At 46.4% G+C, this 25,492-nt stretch overlaps 1 protein-coding gene across 2 annotated transcripts in view; it reads left to right on the forward strand.

The window, feature by feature from the left end:
* GRAMD1A (GRAM domain containing 1A) overlaps window positions 1–25,492 on the forward strand; it is a 336,050-nt gene that overhangs the window by 264,667 nt on the left and 45,891 nt on the right. For both annotated transcript variants that reach the window (XM_078655362.1, XM_078655361.1), the window contains 2 exons: window positions 19,033–19,176; window positions 23,560–23,678. In XM_078655362.1, the coding sequence (XP_078511488.1) occupies window positions 19,033–19,176; window positions 23,560–23,678 (263 nt within the window). The remainder of the gene's footprint in view (window positions 1–19,032; window positions 19,177–23,559; window positions 23,679–25,492) is intronic.

A 25,492-nucleotide genomic window follows, 5' to 3' on the forward strand; every position in this document is an offset into this window, starting at 1 on the left:
GCGGGGAATCGAACCCTGGTCCACGGCTGATCTCAGCTTCCGGGTCTGCCGCCTCTAACCACTGAGCCACGCTTCTCCACTCCATAGACCTCAAAGATGCATACCTGCACATCCCCATGAACAAGCAGCACAAGCACATGCTAAGGTTCACTGTAAACAAGGATCACTACCAATTCACGACCCTAGCTTTCCGCCTAAAGTCCGCACCAAGGGTGTTCACCAAATGCCTTGCGGCAGTGGCCGCACACCTAAGGAGAAAGGGGATACACGTGTACCCCTACCTCGACGACTGGCTGGTGAAGGCAAACTGCTACAGGACATGCAAAGAGCATGCAGAACAGGTGACAGGAACGCTAGCAAACCTGGGTTTCTCCATACACTGGGGCAAAAGCTCAATGGAACCAGAGCAGGTGAAGATCTTCCTGGGAGCCCAGATCGACACCATACAATGCAGAGTCTTACCGAGCGAAAAGAGAACGCTCAGCCTACTGAGGGAGAAACGTCACTACCAGAAGGGGCGATCTCTGACAGTGAGGACTGTGAGCAAGATCTTGGGGATGATGGCATCATGCATCCACCTGGTCCCCAATGTACGCCTACAAATGAGACCACTCCAAGAGTGGCTGCAACAACAATGGTCACAAGCTACAGGAAGTTGGGAGGATCTAGTGGTTGTAACGCACAGGGTGCAGGAAGAGATAAGGTGGTGGACCAAGGAGAGAATAACAGAAGGGAAACCTCTAACACCACCGGACCCAACAGTGATCATCACCACAGACGCATCCCAGAAGGGGTGGGGCGCACACATGAACAGACTCAGAGTGAGGGGTCTGTGGAGCCCTACAGATGCAGTCAGGCACATCAACTACCTGGAACTGAAAACTGTGTTGCTAGCCCTCAAGGCTTTTCAGAAACACCTACACAACCGGAAGGTGCTAATACAAACAGACAACACCACAACGATGTTTTACATAAACAAACAGGGGGGAACTCAATTGTTCCCGCTGTCAAACTTGGCACAAGAGATCTGGAAATGGGCCATACCACTAAAAATAGACCTGCTAGCCATACACCTGCCAGGGAAGGACAATGTGGAAGCGGATTGGCTCAGCAGGCAGACTTCAGCATCCCACGAGTGGGAACTCAACAGTCCGGAAACAGAGAGTCTATTCAGGAAGTGGGGCACCCCAACAATAGACCTATTTGCAACACACCGGAATGCAAAATGCCAATACTTTGCATCCAGGCAACCAGAGGCACGGTCCCAGGGGAATGCCCTATGGATAAGCTGGTCAAAAACATTTGCCTACGCTTTTCCCCCGATACCACTGATCCCCAGGGTGCTCAACAAATGCATGAAGAGCAACATGACGCTCATCCTGGTGGCACCACAATGGGCCAGACAGACGTGGTATTCTCAGATAATGGAGATGGCGCAGGGGCCTCCCCACAAGTTCTCAAAAAGAAGAGACCTACTCTCCATGGAAAACGGAGGAATCCTACACCCAGAGCCAGAGAGCCTCAACCTCTCAGCCTGGCTCCTGAGGACTTAGAATTTGCACACCTGAAACTACCAGAGAGCACCCTGCGGGTGCTGCGAGAGGCAAGAAGGCCCAGCACACGCAAGTGCTATGGGGAAAAGTGGAAAAGATTCACTCAATGGTGTTGCAAAAAACAACTCCAAAGGAGACTGACCAAGGAGTCCACGGTGCTAAGGTACCTCACACACCTTATCAAGGCAAAGCTAAGCTCATCCTCACTGAGAGTGCACCTAGCAGCGATTGTGGCATACACAAGAGGAGAAACAGGGAGAAGCTTCTTCACATCTCAAGTCGTGAAAAGATTCCTGGAAGGGGCTAAAAGAATAGCGCCGCCAAAGAGAATGCCGCCACCGGCCTGGAACTTAAACGTGGTACTGACGGAGCTCATGAAAGCACCCTTCGAACCCATCCACAAAGCATCACTGCAAACGTTGACAATGAAGACGGCCTTCCTGGTGGCGATCACCTCACTACGAAGGGTGAGCGAACTGCAGGCACTCACACTGCAGGAACCCTACATCCAGATACACAGTGACAGGGTCGTGATGAGAACTGACCCACACTTCATGCCAAAGGTGGTGTCAAGGTTCCACATGAATCAGAGTATTCAGATCCCTAGCTTCTTCCAAAACCCCACTACAAGCGCTGAGAGGTCGCTCCACACCCTAGACGCAAGAAGGGCTGTGATGCACTACATTGAAAGAACAAAGGACCACAGGAAGACAAAACAGTTCTTTGTGTCCTTCGCTAACAGTTACATGGGCAAACCAGTTACGAAAAACACCATAGCCCGATGGATCGCACAGACAATTCAGTTCTGCCACAAGCAAGCTGGCCAGGAGCTAACGGGAGGGGCACGAGCCCACTCCACCAGGAAGAAAGGAGCAACAATTGCCTTCCTGGCCAACACACCGATTCAGGATATATGCCTGGCGGCAACATGGGCTTCAGTACACACTTCCACGAAGCACTACTGCGTGGATGTACAGATGAACAAGGAAGCACAAGTAGGACAAAAAGTGCTTCAACATATTTTTAGCAACCAACGCTCATCTTCCACCAACCGCCACAAAAGTAACGAAAACCGCTACAAAATCTATGCACAGCATAGTGAATCCAGAAAGATTCACGCTGCAAAACGAATAGTTTCTTACCTGTCGGTGTAGTTTTGCAGCTTGAAGATCTTTCTGGATTCACTAGCGAACCCACCCGCCTCCGCCAGAAAGATGAGGCTGGAAAAGAGGGTGGAAAAACATGAAAAAAAAAAAAAAAAGCAAGTTGGAACAATTACAAAATACGTGGAAACACTAACGTTGAAAAAACGATTAACATACATAGCCATGGATTCACTACAAAGACAGACAAGGAAAAGAGACAGAAAAAAGAATCCGAAGATGGCGCCCAAGGGTGGTAGCTTCCGCCGGAAGCACGCCGACGTCACCGAAAGGACACCAAATGGTGGGACGTCGACGCCCACCTGGGCTACGACAAAAAAAAAAAAGAGAAAAAAAGACTACGATTCCGGACCCAACCACCAGATTGCGGAATATGCACAGCATAGTGAATCCAGAAAGATCTTCAAGCTGCAAAACTACACCGACAGGTAAGAAACTATTCGTTTCCACACTCGGACCTACATCCTGTCTGCAATTTGTGCCTCTCTCCAGACCATCGAGAGGACAATTGTGAAGCCTGCCTTTCATTCAAATCGAAAAAAACTATCAGGGATGTAGAGCTCGACACCGCGATATGCAGCGAGGCACAGGCTCCATTCCGGACATCTTCAATCCAGGTCCCGAAACCTTCCGGAGCCAGAAGAGATCCTGGACTCCGAAGCAGACATCTCCGAGGCCAATGAGGACATCACTCCTGCTCAAAGGGACGGGAGTACTGAAGCCCCGGCCCCAACCCAATTATTCACGTATAATAGGAATTCAGTTCAACCAAAGAGTGCACATAACTGAAATGACTTCAGGTTCACTAGTGACATTGTTAAGGTGCAGGAAGAATGTATTGTTTTTACAAAATACTTCAGTGTATTGATGTAATCTGATGTACCAAGGTAAAACGGTTCTGCTTGTTAATGAAATACACTCTTTAAATTGTGAAGAGAATTTATTACATTTTTATACTTTTGCTGCAAGAGGTCTTAAAAAATGAAGGTATTCCTGTAGTTAAGTCATGCAGGACAACCTAGTAACTAACTTTCTTTAACTTCTATTAACCAGTGGATAGATGCTTGCCTGTTTATCTAACTTCTATTAATGTTAGTGCTGAGTCAAGTTAGCAGCAGCCCAGTGCTCCTGCTGACTATGGCGCCACATTTAAAGGTCAGGAGGGCCGCATGTGACCCCTGGGCCGTACTTTGAGTATCACTGCTTCAGGTTATTCTTTCCTGAGGTATAGTCAGACCTAGTAGAGCAGCAACATCTTTCTTGAGGAAAAGGAATGAATAATCAGAAACATTCACAAGATAAGCCTCTGTTTTTGTCAACAGCACATGTAACAGAAGCAAAAAATTATATTGACAAAATTCAGGAAGTTTCTGGCCATGATGAGGTCAACTTAATTATGGACTGCAGATAGGACAACATTAAGCATGTTTAACTTGGAGAAAAAAAACGTACAAGTAAAACATTTCAGTTGAAGTGTCATCTGAAGATGTCTTCCCATACTTCATGCTGAAATACAGAAAATTGAGCCAAGTAGTGTATTGAATTCTACATCCGTGGAGCTGAGGGAGCAGTATAGTCGCCGCGTACACTGAGGTGCAAAGAAAGGTTCATAGCATGTGTAGCTGTAAATACAAATGCTCTGCATTTTCCTACCATCTAATGTTTGGCTCCCACGTTTCCAGTTTGCTTTTCTTCAAAGAAGTTTCGTGTCACAAGGCCTGTCAGGACTCCTACCTTAATCCACAATGCACCAGGACAAAGGCTGCATCTCATATTGTTTTCTTTTCGCCATCAGTTCGGACATTCGAGTTACTGCCCCCAGTAGAACTCCTGAGTGCATTTTCGATGCAGTGCACTTGATGACTTCTGGATCCATCACAGCCGGACACCCCAACTTCGTACTATATGCCCTTAGATATGTCAGTCATCCCACACGATAAATTGTCGATGAGGACTGACCATTTTACTTTACTTTCAGGCTAGCTCAGGCACCCAAACAGCTCATCCTGGTGATTTGACTACCGAGGGGCTAGAGTTTGGAGCCCTTAAGGTCACAGGATTGTACGTTCCTTTGCATGACGTGCTCAGGCTCACTAAGCGCAGCTGCGAGACAGCAAAGTAGAAAAAGGTTTCTTCACTACTTCAGCACCAAACACATACACCCTTCAAAGTCTCTGTGCAAGGCATCATCTGCTACTTGTCACGCCTTCAGAAGGCAAGGTTAGTCTTCATTTCCATTCATCTACATAAGGCTGCAGCTGAAGCTAGTATGCAGAACCGGGAACACCCGACGCTTTTCAAAATCTGTTGTTCAAGCCTTCATGCAAGGCCTCGAGAGATATACCTCCCAAAACGCCTCCAGCCTCCCTTTATGGAACATTGATGTAGTTCGCTCATGGGTACATTGTTTGAGCCACTCAACTAGAGTTATCTGCACCTCCTTCAGATGCGTAAGTGAGATGCTCTATCCATAAAAAAGCCTTTATTTCAGGTCCATGGGCATACGGTGGTAGCAGAATGGACTTTACTCATATTCGATGTTAAAAGGGCACTAATGTTCTACAGCAACAGGACTAAATCCTTTCATAATACAAAACATTTTGTAGCCTTAGCCAAACCTCACGTGGGGCAGCCATTTCCAAATTAGGTATTGCATCATGGATAGTTAAGTGCATACATATCTTTTATGCCAAGGCCAAATACACACTTTGTGTGTTTCCTAGGGAACATTAATCAAGTAAGAAGGGATCCACTGAGATATTTTTAGGGAACATCCCTATTGCAGACATCTGTAAAGCAGCCACCTGGTCAAGGCCACACACTTTCTCTAAACACTACTGTGTGGACGCTCAAGCCCATCAGCATACATAGGTCGCCAGACAGAGTTAAAACCTTGTTTCAGACATCCTCCTAATCTGTTCACAAGCCACCATTTTGGGGAGAAACAGTTTTTCAGTCTATGCAGAGTGTGTCTATCTATTGGCACGCAGGCTGTAATGGAAAATGTTACTCTGTAACCATCTGTTCATAACTTGTAGTGCTCTAGGTTCATAATCACCACCCTCCTCCCTGGAAGCCAGTGGCGATCACAGATGTGTTGCTCTTTCGTTTTTTAACTGAAAGCTCTTCTGAGAAGTTGGCCTGGTATATGATGTTCACTATTCTAGTGAGCACCTTGCACCAGTCCAAACAACCCTTATGGTGATGGTTGTAAAGTCAACCTTATAGACCAGCTATCCTAGTGGTAGCGTGGACAAAAGCAGTCTTAGGCTAAACTCAAGAGGGCATGTGAAGCCAGCTGTTTTACCATATGCAAACCCTTTAATACCAAATGAAAGGACACCACACAGGTTATATATTCAAAATATATATGTATTTATTTCTAAATAGATCCCCTTAATTCTTTATGAGCACAGGAGCACATGCGTATAACAAGTAACTTAATATAAAATACAAAAGTTGTATTGCCTGTATGGCCCGTAAAACATATACTAAAATAGTGGTATAAGAACCACGTCATGAACAATGGTAAGGCCTAGGGCCTTGGGAATCACTGGGGCTACACTGGACTAACAGCAGTTAGGAAGTAGGAGGCCCACAGGATGCGGGTGCAGTGTCTACATGCACACGCGTGCACCTATAGAAGTCAATGGGTGCGTAAAGTTAGAAAGTTGCAGATTTGGAAGTCTTCCGACTGGACTACAACCTAACCACTTAAAACTAGGACACTAGGGATGTAAATCTCTACAGGAGCACCGCAGTACTCGTGTTACCTCACCCACAGGAAGCGGGTGCATAGGTGTCAAAGTGTGTCAGGTTTCGTCGTGGAGTTCTATGGAGCCTTGGAGAAAAGATGTTGCAGGCGACCAGGAGAGAAGAGTCCGGTTGGATTCAAGGGTGGATTGAAGATGTAGAGTACCTGAAAGCAGAGGGGACAGAGTCTGGGTCACTAGCCAGTGACCAGGAAGGAACCAGGAAGGAATCAGGCGATGTTGGGTTGCAATCAGGTGATGTCTTGAAGCTTGTCTCCGCTGCCACGTGGACCAGGAGGTGTCGACGACGACCAGGAGCTGGGCACGGACTGTCCTATGAAGGTTCTCACTGATGGCGGTGTCGGTTCTCGATTCGGAATCAACAGGCCTTGGCAAATGCAACCCATGCAGGAATCGAAGATGGCTTCTGGATCAGACCAGCAAGGTCTGATGGGCTGCTCCTTTTCAGGGGAGCAAGGGCCAGTCTGGAGCAACCAGACCAGCATTGAAAATGCAAAGGTTCGTCGTCACAGAGGCCACTAGCCAACGGGCAAGTGACCGGACAGACATGTTGAGCAGGAAAATGCAAAAGGGCCCCACGCAGCACTCGGTGAGTGTGGAGAGGTGATCTTCGGTGCAAAGGATGCTCGGGGCTGGGGCTTCTCAATCCCCAATGCACATCTTCGAGGGTGCCTCAGGAGCTGCACAGAAAGCACTTCGCTGGCTTTCCAAGATGGCCGGTCCCACGTCTATTGTCGCCTCCACGGGTCTCAGCTTTGCTGTGGCTGTGGATCGGGCTGTTGGATGTCTGGAAGTCCGGTTCTTGTCAGGCTCTGTCGTTCGAGCTCCGGCGGGAGCAACGATAAAGCAAACCGTTGAGCGCTTGATGGTGCCTGTTTGCACAGGGTGGTCCCTCCTTGACCACAAGGGAGATTCTTCAGTCTTCTTCGTCAAGTAAGATGTCAAAGGGTCCGGAGTTTCGTATCAGAGTTTCAGTCAGGATGATCTAAAGTCTAAGGACACAGCTCCTACCTTTATTCCAAAACAAGGGGCTGGATTACCTGCTAGGTCCCTCCTATGGGTGGGACCCAGGAAGGGGGTGGTTACACCCCTTTCCCTTTGTCCAGTTTCGTGGCAGAGCTGGGGCTGGAGTGCCCCAGCACCGGTTTGAACTGGACTATGCATGGGACACCTTGTGTGCCCCAGGCAGTGTCTCATTTCATTCAGCCCTCCCTGCCCCAATCCACTATCTTCTGTCTGGGGTGGTGCTAGCACCTCCCTGTGACAGCAAACCTATTGTCCAAGCCTCCCTCGCTGGAAGGACTTCCAGCAGCAGGAGGTCAGACTTGTGTCTGTGGCAGAAGCATCCATTTTGTGATGCTGAGGCTCTGGTTAACTTTAACCGGGATTAATGGAAGTAACATGTCTTCTCCCTCTAGAAGGGTGGAATGCTACCCCCGTCGCCAGAATTGGGGAGGGGGTAGTATTCCAAAGCGTATGACACCTTACACGACATGTTTTGATAAAGCCAAACCAAAGTTAGCAATAACCGCGAGGATTCTAATGCACTTGGCAATATCCTAGAACAGCTATAAGGACATGGTTCCGAAAGCTGCAGACAGGCTCAGCTCATGCTAGAGCACCATCTCACATAAAACCAAGCACCCTGCCTTCAGGATTGTTAAGGCCTGCCTTAGGAGTGACTTATAGGCGCATATGTGTCCAGATTTTAGGTTAGACATAGGAATACTATATCTAAGCAAGGGGTGATTACACGACCTTGCCCCAGCTGAGTGATCAGCCAGTTGTGTCAGTTTGGATGGCCAGCCAGGGGTGGCAAAAGATATGCTGCAGCCCCTGGTAGGCCTTGGATGCACCTATGCCCTGGGTACCTATAGTACACTATACAGGGGCTCATAAGGTGACCCAATATCCAATTAGTTATGTACCTAGGGTACATGGAGTCCATGTTATAGAGAGAGCAGATAGCCTGGGGCCCTGATTAGCAGGATCCCAGGCCAACTAAGTCGAAAACCAGCTAAACACAAGGCAAAAAATCTGGGGTAACCATAGTCGGGTATCCACCTTCCTACAGCTCTCATTGCAGAGTACACTTCGAACTGCACCCCACTTGCACTACTCTCCCACTGAGTGGAAAACAAGTTCTGGAAGAGTCTTTGTCTTGGTGCATTGTGGGCTAAGGGAAACATCACAAAAAGTTTTGTGTTTTTGAAACCTCTTCACAGAAAAACAAGTTGCACACGTATGAGCCAAACATTATATGGTAGGAGCATGTAGAGTATGTGAATCTAGAGCCCTACATGCAATGACACAGTAAGTAACATTTATCTTTAGAGGAATCATCCCCCGAGGAAGAAAAGAATTACGTGTACTTATCACACATGTTTTCTGGCTGGAGATGCATAACAAATGTTCTAAAAGGCTTTTTTCTCTGCATTGTTGTTTGAAAGCATGCATAGTTGATGTCGCCAGCTTCTTGTGCGAGCTATTTCAGCTTCGCTGAGCAAGAGCCTTCAGTGCATATAAATTGCCACTCACTTCACAGTCCGCATCAACGGAAGCAGAATAGAGTGGTGTATAGCCAACACTAAAACCTCTAAACATGAAATCTGAAATGCAACATGTACTAAACGCGGACAGCAAGCCCAAAATTTGTAACAATATAGTTTCAACCCTGACAGCACCCCCCACACATCAGAGCTAAGATTTTTACTATTTATGTAAGGGTATTTTTAAGTAAGACTTGCACAGGAGTTTTTTGGGGCTGCAGAATGCAGTTTCTGGTGTGCAAAGGTACAGGACTTATGGCCCCTTTTTTGATATATAACCAGGTTTTAAAGAGTGTTGTAATTTATTCAGTGAAGATTCAGTCCTCATTTCAAGAGGTAGGGTGTTCCATAATAGGACCTCTAGTATTCCAAACGTCCTTGTTCCAATTTTGATTACTTTTTCCAGTGGGACAAGAAACGTTGCTTGTTTTATGATATTAAGTTCTGGGTAGACACATTTCTTTAACATTTTCCAAACATTTTGGACCTGCTTCAAAGTTCATTTTATGCGTGTCTGAAAATAATATTTTTCCACTAGGAGCCAGTACATTTGGCACAGATGGTTCGAGAATGGATTGAATTTTTTCAGATTAAATACACGTCCAACTCATGTCATCTGTTTTTTTTTTTTAGGTGTTCAAAACTTCTTGGGAAGGCCAAGATTAGCAGAGTTACCATAATTAATTCTTGATTTAACAAGTGCACTGGCTACCGTCACTCTGTGGAAAGCAGACAGATAGAAATATTCTGCAGAATACTGTGTGGAGAACACAAAGCTGACTGAGGCAAATTGATTTCCATTAGGAGATGTGTTTGTCTACTTTAAGTTCAGAGCCTGGGAGCATACCAAGATCCTGTACTATTGAGACTAGTTAGAGGCATTCTCCTCTTGAGGAAGGGAGGCATCCCAGTGATTCAATTTAAATGTAACTATGAAACATGAACATTGACCCTAGGGATTCATAAACGACTTGAACTCTAAAAGCACACAAACATTAGTATTGAAAATTTGACTCTGGAGAGTCATATTGCATTGCACACCAGATTTTCTTCTCATGAAAAATACTCAAGCTTGCCTTTGTCTTTTTGATCCTTGGGTAACCACCAAAGCACTATTAGGAATAACTAGTCCGTTTTTTAACATAGAAATCGCCTCAGAACTAGGATATAATAAATAACTTCCATGGCTCAAACTGAGTGATTAAGTACTCCCTAGCAACTCATACATTCTATAGGTGCTCAGTAAAATTACTGTCCAAGTGGCCAATACCTGTAAGCAGTATTTAAAAATACAAATCTGTGAATCAGTATTTACAGCCGTAGGTTATTTATCAAGAGTAGGTCTTCTTGATGACAGCCTCCTGGTCTTCCATGTTAAAAAATATGACCTGCCACTTCTAGTCACATCTCAGGCTTCAGAGTTAATAGCAAAGCCTGAAGTTACTCCTAAAGCAGATACACATCTTGGCAGGAAAGAAAACTGAAACCCAGAAAAAGCTTTCCAAGTTTACAAGCTAAAGATTATGGATGATCTAAGCTGGAGAAGGACTAGGACATGCATGAAGTGAGAATCCAAACTAGATTTGTGAGGGGTCAGCTGGCATAGCAATCTCCCACACCTCCCCTCCCCACACCAGAAGGTACGGGCTTATGAGGATGTCTTTTGAAAAATTGTCTCGCGGGAGATGAACTGCTTGAGCAGGTTCCCAAGAATGGTTAAAAGGTTGATAACCCTTAAAATCTCTAAGAAATTGACATTTACCGCTTGTAAAATTTGAATCGCAAATTTTGTTTTCTTCTAATTCCTATTGTCCATCATCTATGAGTGATAAGAGATTTTTCATTTTTGATGAACCTGTGTGAGGTGCATTAGGTTTCAAAAGAGAAACATGGAAAGAAGAATTAAACTTTCAAGAAGCAGAAAGATTTATTATACCAGTAAAAGGAGAGATGTTCTTTAGAAATTGAAAAAGGCCGATACAATTTTAGGCTCAACTAAGTAGAGTAAATCGAATTTGGAAGATAAGCAGCTAATATCCAAAGCGTATCCCCTATTTTGTAGCAAGGGAGTGGTTATCTACATCAACTAGTCTGTCTGCTTTTTTCCCCTCATCTGGGTACATGCTAGTTTGTTTAGCAAGGTCTTCTTAATTTGACTATTTTGTATCAGAACTTCTTGGACAACTGGAACACGGTCTTCATGTTCAGGAATCTCTTGAAAGAGGCTAGAATCCACAAAGCGCAAAAATGGAGAAAACCCTGTAGGAGAAAGAATAGAGTTACTATAGGTAAATTCAGCAGTTGGGAGTAGACTTGTCCGACTGTCTATAGAGGCTTAAGTATATCATCCTAAATATTCTTACGAAGTTCTCTCCAGTCTTTTTGTTTGTCCATTCACTTGTGGATTGATCCTAGAGGTAATGCTTTTTGTATACCCATCTTATTATACGAAGGCTTCCAGAATTTCAGAATATATTGAAGTCCTCGATCTGAAGTTATCTTGGTTTGTAAATGATGAAGCCTAAAAATATCCTTCAGAAAAATCGTAGACATTTCCATAGCCATTGGAACCTCGGGCAAGGCAGAAAATTAAGCCACAAAATAAGAATCTGTTGTCACCATCATTACTGGGCACCCTTTAGTTAACAGTAGATCAACAACGAAATCTGTTGGAAATGTATTTCCCGTGGTGTAAAAGATAAATAAGGATTGAGTCTTTCTCTTAAGCTGGGTGCAGATTTCATAAAAATGTGTGTACTTTTAAGATTTTCTTATTTGAGGAGGGCCACCAACATTTTCTTTTCAACAGGTCTTCTTTTATTCCAAAACATTGACTAGCTCTTTTCACATCATGAAAATGTTTTCAAGTCACGTTTTGAAGATCTTTAGTAGAAACAAATAGATTTTCTGTATGGAAGAGCATCCCATTTGACTTTTGTGAATCTTGATTTGGGATATGGTTAACCAAACTGGCAATGTTGAATTCATATGAAGTTGATTGAATAGTTTCCTGTCACGGTAACAAAGGTACAACCTCCCTATTGTAAGTTGTTGATTCGATTCCCTTGAATTAGTCCTCAAGAGTTGAAAAGGTTCTGTGTCCGGGTCGATAAATGTGTACCTTTAGTGAAGGGATCTGACTTTAGTCATTGGAGTGCTTGGTGCATTATGCACAGGGCCATAAAAGCAATTTGAATTAACATATGTAGCCAATGAAGCGTAAACTCTCTTGGTTAATGTGATTTGTGAGTCTAAAGTGCAGACGTCTCACTGCTGATGTTTGAACCTGGTGCAGTTTGTTTAGGAAGAATTTCAGTCCTAGGTAAAGCTCATTTTCACAGACTAGACAAGAGAGGACAAGGGCAGATGTCGCTTGAGCTTTGTAGGGAAAACTAGATCAGGAAACTCCGTCTTGGGATTAGATCATATGTGAAGATTTCAATTCATTCTCTAATCAGAATGTCATACTTAGGTCGGCATCTAAGAGGTTTCCTGGGCTTTTTACTATACCCATTGTGGGGCATGCTACTCCTATAGTCGCTGAACAGAATGGGATAGCCTCTGCATGGGGCCAGATTCCCCATCTTGAGATACACCTAGAGATACATTACCCAGCCAGTTATGTCATTTGAAAACTGATGGTTTAAAACATTCTGACGGATCCCCCAGACTCCAGGGTCTTTATATGGTCTCGGAAGAGTCTAGAATTTTGGATACAATCAACTTGCACTTTCTGACCCCAAACAATGGAGGGTGGAATGTTAACACCATGTGAATCTATGAGCCAAGCTTGATAACCTTTGTTACTGGATAATAGCATGTTTTGCAGCGTGAATCTTTCTGGATTCACTATGCTGTGCATTATTCCGCGGTCTTGTGGTTGGGTCCGGATTCGTAGTCTTTTCTTTGTTTTTTTTTTTTTTTTTCTCTTTGCCCAGGTGGGCGTCGGCGTCACACCCCCTTTGGGTGTATTTCCGGTGACGTCGGCATGCTTCCTGCGGAAGCTCCCACTCTTGGGCGCCATCTTCGGGTTCTTTTTTTCCGCGGTCGGGTCTGGATCGTTCCCGTTTGGGCTCCAGACATTTTTGGAGAAAGAAGAAAGAAAATACAGAAAAGACGAGGAGAAGTCATCTGAAGACTCCAGGGGACTTCACCGACGAAAGACAAGCAAAGATAAGGCGTTTTCCATCCAGATCTTCGACGACCGTCGACGAACACGCGACCAGAGAGGCCCTGGACGCTCGAGGATGGACAACACGCCGTTCAAGTTCTGCCGTAACTGCCACCACAAGTACGCGCAGAAGGACCAGCACCCGGTATGCAACCTTTGCCTACCGGTGGACCACGAAAGCGGAGACTGCAACGCCTGTTCCGCCTTCACCCCGAAGACCCTTCGTGTGAGAGAGAGGCAGAGGGTAGCACACGCCGCCCTGCAGGGGAAGGCCCCGACCCCGTCGCTCTACGAGCTGGGGATGTCCTCCGAGGAAGAAGACAACGCTGCCGCCGAAGACGACAGCTACACGGTCGTAGAGACCGATTACACGAAGACTTCTGACAAGGTAGGAGACTCTTCGGCCCCCAAGAACCCGAGAGACTCTGAGTCTCGAAAAATCGAGGGCAAGACCCCGAAAGCGCCGACGCCAAAAAAGGCGGCGTCCGCGACTACTCCCAGGCCCAGCGGATCCTCAGAGAAGGAGTCCCCGGCGCCGAGAGCTGCTGATCAGCAGAAGACGTCGAAAATCGTCCCCGAAAAGGATCGATCGACGAGGGAGAAAGACCCGAAACTGTCGACGACGACCAGAGACCCGATATCCGGTTCGACGTCGAAAACTTCGACTCCGAGAGGCACGGCGACGAGCCATCCGTCGAAGAGAGCGGCGGAACCATCCGACGCGGAACACGCGGCCGAGATGGAAAAGAAAAGAAGGCGCCTCGAGGCAGAAATGGAGAACTTCATGCAGCGGAAAAAAGATTTCGACGCAAGGATGAAGGCCTTCATGATCCCTCACAAGACCAAGCCACCAGTGCTGGAGGCGGTCGAGGAGGAAGAAGAAGAGGTCGCCGAAGTCACCGAGCAAGACCAGGACGTCGAGGTGTTCGACGACCAGGAGGAGTACGAGAATCCCCACGAGAGCTACAGCTATGGGGAGGAAGATGAGGGCAGGACAGACACAGAGTCGGCGCCCTATGACCTTCAGGAGGTAGATTACATCGATGTCGACACCGACAGCCCGGAGGAGGTGGTCGACACCTACCCCTCGAGGCCCTCGCCGCCGGACGACATCGGGGCCTACAACGCGGTGATACAATCTGCCGCAGCAGCTTTCAAGCTCAAGCTCGACGAAGAGAAGCAGAAAGCAGACTTCCTTCTGGAAACATTGCTCCCAACACAAACGAGGAGCCAGTTCCTCCCGATGCTCGAGAGCGTCTTGGCTCAGGGGAAGGAAGCTTTCAGGGAGCCCGCAACATGCAAGGCAGTAACTCCCAGAACTGAGAAGAAGTACAAGCATGCCGCAAAGGACCCGGCCTACATTCAGGGCACGGTCTCCGCAGACTCCATTATCACGGCCACAGCAAGGAGGAGGGCTAACGTACCCACTACCTCGGGCCCGCCACCGGATAAAGAGAGCAAAAGGATGGATCTGGTGGGCAGAAGGATCGAACGGAATGCCGCGACCCACTGGCGCATGGCTAATTCCAACGCCCTGGTAAACAGACACATGTACCAAATCATGGAGGGACTGGGGCAGTTGGTGAAGGACTTGCCCCAGGATGCCAAGCAGAAAGCCGAAAAGCTAATTGAAGAGGGGAAGAATGCTGCAAATTCTTGCCTTAAGACGGCCCTGGATGGGGCAGACACCGCCAGCAGGCTCATGATGATGGGCGTCACGGAAAGGAGACACGCCTGGCTCAGGATATCCGGTTTCAAACCGGAGGTGCAACACAGCATCCTGAACACACCATTCAACGGCAGTACGCTTTTCGGACAAACAGTTGATGAGCAACTCAGCCAACTTAAGAAGGATAACGAAACAGCAAGATCCATGGGAGCATTGCAGTTCAGAGGGAACAAGAGGGGCACCCCGTCACGGAGGCCCGGCGGAAGAGGCGGAAACCAGCCAGGTACATCACACCAGGCTTTCCAGCAAACGCACCAGGCAGACTCGCAGGGTCAGCAGGGCCATCAGAAACAGCCCTGGCAGTACCAACAAAGAGGCCAGTCCTTTCGAGGGAGAAATGGACGGGGACAAAATAGAAGAGGGGGCCAGCAGCCCACCTCCAAGTGACTTCAAAAAAATCCGTGTGCCCACCCACAAAAAAGATCCCAGGGGGCAGCACGTACAGATGGGTCAAGACAAACTAGACACCTACGACCACAGGACACCAGTGGGAGGAAGATTAAGATTCCACCTCCAGGAGTGGAGAGGAATCACATCAGACAAATGGATCCTCAACATTATCCAATTCGGATACTGCATAGAGTTGGAGGCGAGGCCAACAAACAGAAAACCAAGAAGAAAGCCGCTAGCAAGCAAGCAGCTGCAGTGCCTTCAGGAAGAAGCAAAAGAACTCCTGCAGAAGCAGGCCATAGAAAGGGTACCCTTCAAGGAAAGAAACACAGGAGTATACTCAACATACTTCCTGGTACCAAAAGTAGACGAGACAATGAGGCCCATTCTCGATTTACGGTTCGTGAACAAATTCATAAGAACGCAAAAATTCAAAATGACCTCCCTGCAAGAGGTGCTCCCACAGTTGCAGACCGGGGACTTCATGGTCACTATAGACCTCAAAGACGCATACCTGCACATCCCAATGAACAGGAAGCACAAGCACATGCTCAGGTTCACCGTCGGAGAAAGCCACTACCAGTTCACGACACTGGCCTTCGGTCTAAAATCGGCACCAAGAGTTTTCACAAAGTGCCTCGCAGCAGTCGCAGCGCACCTAAGAAGGCAGGGAATACATGTATACCCTTACCTGGACGACTGGCTGGTGAAAGCAAACTCATACCAGAAATGCAAGCTGCACGCACATACAGTGACCAGCACGCTCATAAACCTGGGGTTCTCCATCCATTGGAAGAAATCATCAATGGAGCCGGAACAAGTGAAGATCTTCCTGGGAGCACAGATCAACACCTTACAGGGCAAGGTGTTCCCCAGCGAGAAGAGGGCGAGGGCGCTGGTGAAGGAAACTCGCCTCTACCGGAAGGGACAAGCTCGGACAGTGAGGACGGCGAGCAAGATCATGGGGATGATGGCATCATGCATCCACCTGGTACCGAATGTACGACTCCACATGAGACCCATTCAAGAATGGCTACAGGAGCAATGGTCACAAGCTACAGGCAGTTGGGAGGATCTAGTGGTTGTAACGCACGCAGTGCAGAAGGAGATGACATGGTGGACCATGGAGAACATAGCAAGGGGAAAGCCTCTAACGCCCCCAACGCCAACAGTGACCATCACCACAGACGCATCCCTGAAGGGATGGGGCGCTCACATGGAGGAGCTCAAGGTGAGGGGACTGTGGACACCGACGGATGCCACAAAGCACATCAATTACTTAGAATTGAAGACAATCTTCCTTGCACTGAAGGCCTTTCAAACAAGACTGTACAAGCACAGGGTATTGATACAAACAGACAACACCACTGCGATGTTCTACATCAACAAGCAGGGGGGCACACAGTCCGCACCGCTTTCAACGCTGGCGCAGGAGATATGGAGATGGGCCATCCCTCTCAAGATAGACCTGCTAGCCATACACCTACCAGGGAAGGACAACATACAAGCCGATTGGCTCAGCAGGCAGACATCGGCATCCCACGAGTGGGAGCTCAATGCTCAGGAGATAAGATACCTGTTCGACAGGTGGGGGACACCATCGGTGGACCTGTTTGCCACACGCCAGAATGCAAAATGCCAAAACTTCGCATCCAGGCAGCCCGAGGAGGGGACACTGGGGAATGCCCTATGGATAGATTGGTCAAGGACATTTGCCTACGCCTTTCCCCCGATACCACTGATGCACAGAGTACTGAGCAAGTGCAGAGCGAGCAACATGACACTGATACTGGTCGCACCGCAGTGGGCGAGGCAGACCTGGTACTCGCAGATCATGGAGATGACACAGTGTGCACCCCACAGATTCAGCAGGAGGAAAGATCTACTGTCCATGCAGAACGGAGAGGTACTGCATCCAGAGCCAGAGAGCATGAGCCTAGTAGCGTGGCTCCTGAGGACATAGAGTTCGCACATTTGAGACTACCAGAAAGCACCCTGAGGGTACTTCGGGAGGCACGAAGGCCCAGCACTCGAAAGTGCTACGTTGCGAAATGGAAAAGATTCACAATATGGTGCAGACAGGAAAGACTCCACAATAAGATGAAGAGGGACTCCACAGTGCTAAGGTACCTGACGCACTTACTGGAGAAGAACCTTAGCTCATCCTCGTTAAGAGTTCACTTGGCAGCGATAGTAGCCTACACAAGGGGAGAAACGTGCAGGAGCTTCTTCACATCACAGGTGGTGAAGAGATTCCTAGAAGGAGCGAAAAGGATCGCACCACCCAAGCGGGTGCCGCCACCTGCATGGAACTTGAACACAGTCCTAACGGAACTCATGAAAGAGCCCTTTGAACCACTTCACAAGGCCTCCCTAAGGATGCTAACTATGAAAACAGCCTTCCTGGTTGCGATAACGTCCTTACGCAGAGTAAGCGAGCTTCAAGCGCTGACGCTACAAGAACCATACATACAAATACACAACGATAGAGTTGTGATGAGGACTGACCCACACTTCATGCCGAAGGTGGTATCCAATTTTCACATGAACCAGTCTATACAGATACCGAGTTTTTTCCAAAAACCCACAACCAGCGCAGAGAGAGCTCTGCACACCCTGGACGCCAGAAGGGCAGTCATGCACTACATTGAAAGGACAAAGGGGCACAGGAAAACGAAACAGTTTTTTGTGTCCTTCGCAAACAGCTTCATGGGCAAAGCAGTAACCAAAAGGACCATTGCACGATGGATCGCACAAACAATCCAACTCTGCCACAAACGGGCAGGACAGGAACTGGCTGAGGGGACACGTGCCCACTCCACCAGGAAGAAGGGCGCTACAATAGCCTTCCTGGCTAACACACCCATAGAGGACATATGCCTGGCGGCAACATGGGCTTCGGTGCACACGTTCACGAAGCACTACTGTGTGGACATACAAATGAACAAGGAAGCTCAAGTGGGACAGAAGGTGCTACAGCACATATTCAACACCCAACGCTCATCTTCCACCCAGCCGCCACAGAGATGAGAAACCGCTACAAAATCTATGCACAGCATAGTGAATCCAGAAAGATTCACGCTGCAAAACGAATAGTTTTCTTACCTGTCGGTGTAGTTTTGCAGCTTGAAGATCTTTCTGGATTCACTAGCGAACCCACCCACCTCCGCCAGAAAGATGAGGCTGGAGAGAGAAGAGGTGGTTAACTAAAGAATAGACTTTGAAAATACAAAGCGGTAAATACAAACTAAGAAGAACATTGCCATTACTTCGGAAACGAAAGAAACACGGAAAAAAAGAACCCGAAGATGGCGCCCAAGAGTGGGAGCTTCCGCAGGAAGCATGCCGACGTCACCGGAAATACACCCAAAGGGGGTGTGACGCCGACGCCCACCTGGGCAAAGAGAAAAAAAAAAAAAAAAACAAAGAAAAGACTACGAATCCGGACCCAACCACAAGACCGCGGAATAATGCACAGCATAGTGAATCCAGAAAGATCTTCAAGCTGCAAAACTACACCGACAGGTAAGAAAACTATTCGTTTCTTCTCTTACCGTCTATCTTCATTGCCTCTTTCCTTTCTCCTTTCATGTTCCCTCTTCTTGAGCTGTTCCTAAATGCCTCTTCTTTATTGATGGTATATCTGCTCACTGGTCTGATTTGGCTGCTGGCTTAAAGGCTGTAATGTCCGCTTCTACTTTCAGGAGAGTTGGAAACCTTTACCTCTGACCTCAATGGACGTCTTCACATCAACTCTATTTACCACATCAGTGCCGAGAAACTGCAGCAAATGTTGTTCAGCGATTCACAGTTCATGCTGGAATTCCTGGATCAACGCAAGTTTACAGGTGAGAGCTCATTCTGTCGGCTTAGGATACAGGCATTCGGGCGAAGGTTCTTTCTTTTAGGTTTAGGGTCACAGTCGTTTGTCCTGCTGTTGTAGTGTTTGCTACAAGTGCACCGCTGCACAGACACGTGTCCCTCTGTTGTAGTACTTCCTGAGAGTTTATTGGTGAGAAATCCCAAATCCCACTTGTCAATTAGAGTTCTGTGTTTTGTAACTCATGGGGCTATCTGTGAGTTAACATTCAAGGGTTACCCGTATGCCCTTTTAGTGGCGACTGCTGTTCCACTGGTGAAACACTACCTGTACTCCTGAAGTGGTTGGCATGTCATTCATATATGTGTGTAGCGGTCACAGCTGAACTATGACTTACTCAACCATGGTAATAATTGCTGCAAGGCTTCCAAGTGGTAGATCCCATGTCCAGGTGAGATTGTTTCTCAACTCCTGTTGCAGTGAGACGTGCGAGGGGGACACATGCCCCTAAACACGTCTCCCTGCAACACAAAATCACCATTCACTTGTTTCACCACCTATGGACACATTACCCCTCACATGCTGGGAGACTTGTGAGGGGTCATATGTCCATAGGTGGTGTGATAAGTGAATGGTGCAGGGAGACAAGTGAGCAGTTGTTTTTTTCCACATGTGATGAATCTATACGGAGTGGAGATTTACACACTAGTGGTGAAATGGTGCAGTGAGAGCTCACCTGCCCTCTTTATCTAATTGTATTGGTGTATATTTAGTGCATCCCTGATTGGGCAGCAATGGACCACTGTACATTAAGGTGTGGCTGAAGTCAATTTTAGACCACGTCCTTCAAGCAGGATGGGGAGATGTGTTGTGCCCAGTTGGGGTATTTGCCATTGTACATGCAGTTGGGTGGGCAAGGGCAGGTGGGCAGTGGGAGCTGGGAGGCTCCTCAATGAAGATCCTATAAGAAATGACTTCAGTTGTCGTCTGAATGCGGGCGGGATGGGGAAGATCAAATGTACAGTGGGATGTTGTTCAGGTTCAGAGTTAGAGTAGTCTTGCATCTGTTATTTGCATTTGTTTGCGCTGACAGTACAGAAATTGTCACAGTAAATGGAACATTATTATGTGACCTGTCCATTTTCGATTGCTATAAATATGATTGTGATTCTTCTTAGTTAATGACCGTCCGAATAGGGAAAAACATAAATTAAAGATGGCAGCAATGCTTGGGGTATTCTGGTGCATGGATGAACGGCATTTTAGGGTCTTGATACAGTCCCAACTGTAGTCGATATCTGGTGAAAAACAAGTTGGCAATAAAAGCTGTTCGTCCCCAAAAAAGCAGTGAGGAAGGTGGCCGTCTCAGAGATGCTGCTGAACATATCTGAACCCGATGGTGGAAAAAAAAAAACAATCTACAGTGGAGTCTGTTCCCATGCTTTTTGTGGACCTGGCAGGAGGCGCAACACATTCCGTTCCTCGAAATGTCTTGGAAGAAAAACAACTTGTTGTTTCTGAGCCAACACGAGATGGCAGGAGTGCGCAAAGCTTGTGAATCTATGGCTTTAAACGCTACAGATACTTGGGAGATAAGAAACATGTAATTTCTCTTCACCACCAGGAAATGCTTGAAAAATTACTCCGAGTAATTGTTTATTTAATTTTTTATAGCTCAAATCAGAATTTTGATAATTTTACTAGAAATGTAATCTTATGAACATGTGTGTTGTACTGCTGGTACTAAAACTTGCCAAAACCGGCTTTGTCACTTAATCCCCTACAGACATGGAATACACGCCATTTGCTGGAAAAGTTAATATTTCTCTCTCAAAAACAATAACTTGCCTCGAAGACCAGGAATAGCAGATACGTGTTAATCACGTTGCAGGTATTAGCCATCTGGGAGTCAACTGAAACATTTGGCAAAACTAAGGGCAGTCTTAGCACCATCTCTTTTGACTTGAAGAGACCAGGGAAGGCTTCTATTCTTTCCCAAGATCCTCCCAGGCAGCAGGAATTCAGTCATAGTGGGAGAGGGTACCAGTGTTGATTCTGTTAGGTTGGAGAAGAGCTCATCTAAGTAGTGAAGTAGCAATGGTTAGAAGTGGCCCGTCTGGTGCATAAAGGGTACTAGCGTATTGAAACAGGGGCTCCTAAGTAATTTACATTAAGGCAAAAAGGAAGATTGGGGATAGGAGAAAATAAGATTGGGTGGAAGAATGTCTCCAGTCACTGGCTAGTGCACAGCATAAATCTGGTAGCTCAACCACCACCACCTCCGCGGGACATTCTTGTACCAGAGAAGACACCACCTAAAGAACGCAACCTTGCGGGAAGAGGGCTCCTAACTTCAGCTGGAAAACGAGGACTTACCCAAGGACTCTTGATGCTCTCCAAGTAAATGGCTTCCTGTTTGCCTGATTCAGGGACAAAATCTGCAGGAAGAATCCTCATTCCAAAAGAGCCCGACTGTCTACAGACAACTGGACTGTTAAACAGCCCTTGCTGGAGAATAATCCAGTGTCTAAAAGCCTGCCTTGAAGTACAAGTGGTTGCAATACTGACTGGAAAAGTGGGATATAGACATTTGTTCACCTCTTGAGGACCGTGGCAAGGCGCTGACGCCTGCTCAGGGAATTAGCACCGAAGGTGGGCAAATAAAGTAGGTTCTTCTTGTTCAACCTTTTTGCCGCACTGAACACAGGTTCAGCTGGACCTCACAATAAAGGTATCCAGGAACTTAAAGCCCTGCCCTGCTTCAGCTTTCAGGCTTGCCTCAGTGCAAGTTTTTGTCTTCCAAAAAGCTGACCAAGGCGAGGCAGCAAATCTCTCCGACCTGCGAAGCCGTCTCAGTGGTTATGAAATCAAGGGTTGTCTTGCTTGGAGCTTTTGATGACAAAATATGAATTTAGCGAGGGCTTGACAACAACATATCCAACATTAAGGGAACCTCATCTGCAACAGCCTTGGACCTTGCCCCTCTGGAAAAGGTTGACTTGAGAGTGTGAGTCAGGAGACCTGCTTGGTGTATTTTATCTCCTCTCCATCATGGTTGACCTGAAATCGCACTTAGGACCCAGTCAATAACGAACAGTAGCATTTTTTTGGTTGGTGGTTTCCATTTTTGTTGACGCTTTTTTGCTTAAAACTGTATAAATTCAGATCCTCCATATCTGATTGTAATGATTTTGCTGCCTTTCAGTATGCTGAAGTTTTGTGTTTTGTGTTTTACATTGGTTTAGGATTTTTAGGGTGTTGTGTTCTTTACTTCAAACTTGTTGGTTGTCTTGAACTACACCTTTCTGGTAGTTGCCTGCTGCCCTTTGAGAATCTCTGCTCAACTCCTGCTAGATATGGCAAACAACTTTATTTTGACCTAACCAATTAGCATTTTTAGTTTTGTAAGGGGTCACATCCTCCGAAATTAATAACCCAATTTCTGCCCCTATCTATATTTTAAAAGACAGTCTAAAAGATGGTATTAGACTGTTCCGTGCAAGAATAGAACACACATTGATTGTCATGATTGTTGGGGTCAGAAAGGGGAACAGACTATGAATGTCTCATATTTTTATTTTTAACCATCAATAATTGAGAATTTAAATCAGAAACGAGCATTGGTCATTACTCTCAGAAAAGGTTTGGGCATGCTCCCAGCGACGATGCCCATAGAGCGCTACACAGTTGCTTTGATGGTTAAATGGGACAGACTTTCCAATGCATTAAATACTGGTGAATGGAGCCTTTGGCCGGGGATAGACACAATTTGCGCCTAATCCTTGATAGAGGTACACAAAAGTTTGCCCAACGTCTCCCAGGTCATCTTGTAAATTGTGATGGCTAGCATTGTATACGCGATGCTTATACAAAGCCATTCAGAGCAAGGAAAGAATAATTGCTTTGCTCCTAATTGGTCAAAGAAAGGACTCGTGATTCCCGCTTTGGAAGAATTGTTTTCTCTTGAGAATCTTAAATGCTTTTCCCTCTTCCTAATGAGTAGAACGTTTCTTTCTCTCGATGAAGGGCAGATATCTACTCCAAAACTAGCCTACTTTGAAATTGAATGCTCCAAACCTTTTCTGATCTCTGCACCTCAATTGATGCCTTCCGTTTTTTATCACCTCGTTATCGATAATGCATCTTGGCACGTTTTACTGTTAATAAACATAACCGATATAAAAATATTTACTTTTACCTTTAGCCACAATTCCCTCACTTCACACCTTCTAAGCGCATCCTATGCAGGTGACGAGATCCTGGTCTTACAACTGGTTGTTTTGTAAAAGTAATTTGCATAATTCTAGCGTTTGTTGTTAAGTAGTTGTATAGGCGTAAGAGGATTTTACTCCCAACCTGAGAAGATAATGGCGACTAGAATCTAAACACTATTGTTTTTGCCTGTTTATAGATGTTACACTTAATTCTTGGGCACGCGATGGCGTCAGCAAGCAGACACGGATCATCTCCTACACCATCCCCATCAATAACCCCCTTGGGCCCAAGTCCGCCCCTGCTGTAGAAACACAGGTAAGGTCATAAGTGAGCGGTACACAACACACCCAGATAATCCATGATTCTTCTCTGATCCCTGTCATTTGATGCAGTGTTAAGCGATTGTTGTGTGATATGGACTGCTACTTACTGTGCATGAAAAGACTGACAACCATGTGTTTCCATACGATAGGGAACTTCTGCTCTAATCTGCTAGGCACAGCCCCTTACGACAATGGGTTTTGGAAATCAAACCAGCTTTCAACGAGGGGACATTATTTACTGTCATTTGATCAACAAATGGTTGATAGCTTCACATTGTTCCTGTTGCTTAGTGGTATTTTCTGTATTATTTGATTGATCTGTAATAACAATGTAGCGATTTGGAAGTGTGGAAGAAATAATGTGGTTGATGGCTGAGTTTGGTGTGACACTTGGCTTCTAGGTAGGATTGCTTTGCCGTTAGACGGTAGAAGAATCCCATAGATGTCTGCTAATTGAAAAGGATCAGGAATCCTTGCAAAAAAAAGTACATCTCAGGCAACAGCAATGCAAGTTTCCTTAAAAAAGTTCAGTATTGGAAGTATCAATGCTAGTTTCTCACACACAGTAGTTACTTCCCTCACACAGAATGGGTGGAGCACTGCAGCTCACAACATACTTTCAGAATGTATTAAAAGGAATGATCTCTGCAACATGCAAGTCTCAATTCATTGAAAGATAAATTGAATGAACGAATTTAGACTTTATCAACTTAATATCTCCCAACAAACATAACTTGGATGTCCGGGAGCTTGAACCCAGACTGGGTATTATTAAGCTTTACAGGTTTCACTGGCTCACTGAATCTAGGTTTATGAACCGCTTGTATTCCATTTTCGATGAACTGACACTTCCAAAATTCAAAACCTGTGCTACTCCTCTGTCAGTCGTTTAGTCCCATGCTGCGTTATCTACCAGAGCAGTCCTTATCCCGTGTGTATCTTTTGACCACCTCTGTTTCCGGGTTGAGATACTAGAAATGGCCATGCATCTTCAAACCATCACCCAAATAAACATTGCATTGAGAGTCATTAATCCATGGGTGGACTCTTCCAATAGAAAACCCAATGATATTTGTACAAAACCTTAGTTTTAGCAAAACTCCTAGTTTTAGCAAGATGTGCATTGCCCACCTCGCACGGTATGTCACACTCTGTATCTGATATTCCCATATAATATTGAATTCCAGGATCTGAACATGCAGCACCAAGCATTGGTTGACCATGCATTTGTCGCATTCCATTAATCACACCCAACTCTTGCCCTCCTCCCCCTCTGCTCTCTAATCTTTATAAACCAGCATTAGCCGTGGACCAATCCAGATCAAACTTCAGTCCCAACCAAGCAGGTTAGATAGGTACTTTAAGAGGTATTTGATGTTCGAGGCATGTGGGCTGCTAAATTCATATCTTAGCATTAGATCGCCGCCTGGTGTTGGGTCCGGATGATCGCACATTGTTGTCCTGGAAGAGTCTTCGAAGTATCCTGAGATAGGTGGCTCCTCCCCTGGACTACAGTGCGCATGGGCATCGGCTCCATCCCCAGATTGTTTTTTTCCGCCATTGGGTTCGGATGCGGTCTCGACGTCTCTCTGTCGGAACCGAGAAAAACTAACTTTTTACGGCCAAAAGGCCTTGTATTCTTTGCGTCGGTATTGTTTGCGCACGGTCTTGAGTTCTTCCGTCTCTTGGAGTCGGAATCAACGGAGTGCTTGCACTCTTCGGACATCGAGGCCTTCTCATCGCGACACGACGCAACTTTCCAGCATGGAGCGGAGTCCGTTTAAGTACTGTCCGCTCTGTGGGTCC

The sequence above is a fragment of the Lissotriton helveticus genome, chromosome 7, assembly GCF_964261635.1.
Source record: "Lissotriton helveticus chromosome 7, aLisHel1.1, whole genome shotgun sequence".
In the NCBI taxonomy this organism is placed as follows: Eukaryota; Metazoa; Chordata; class Amphibia; order Caudata; family Salamandridae; genus Lissotriton; species Lissotriton helveticus.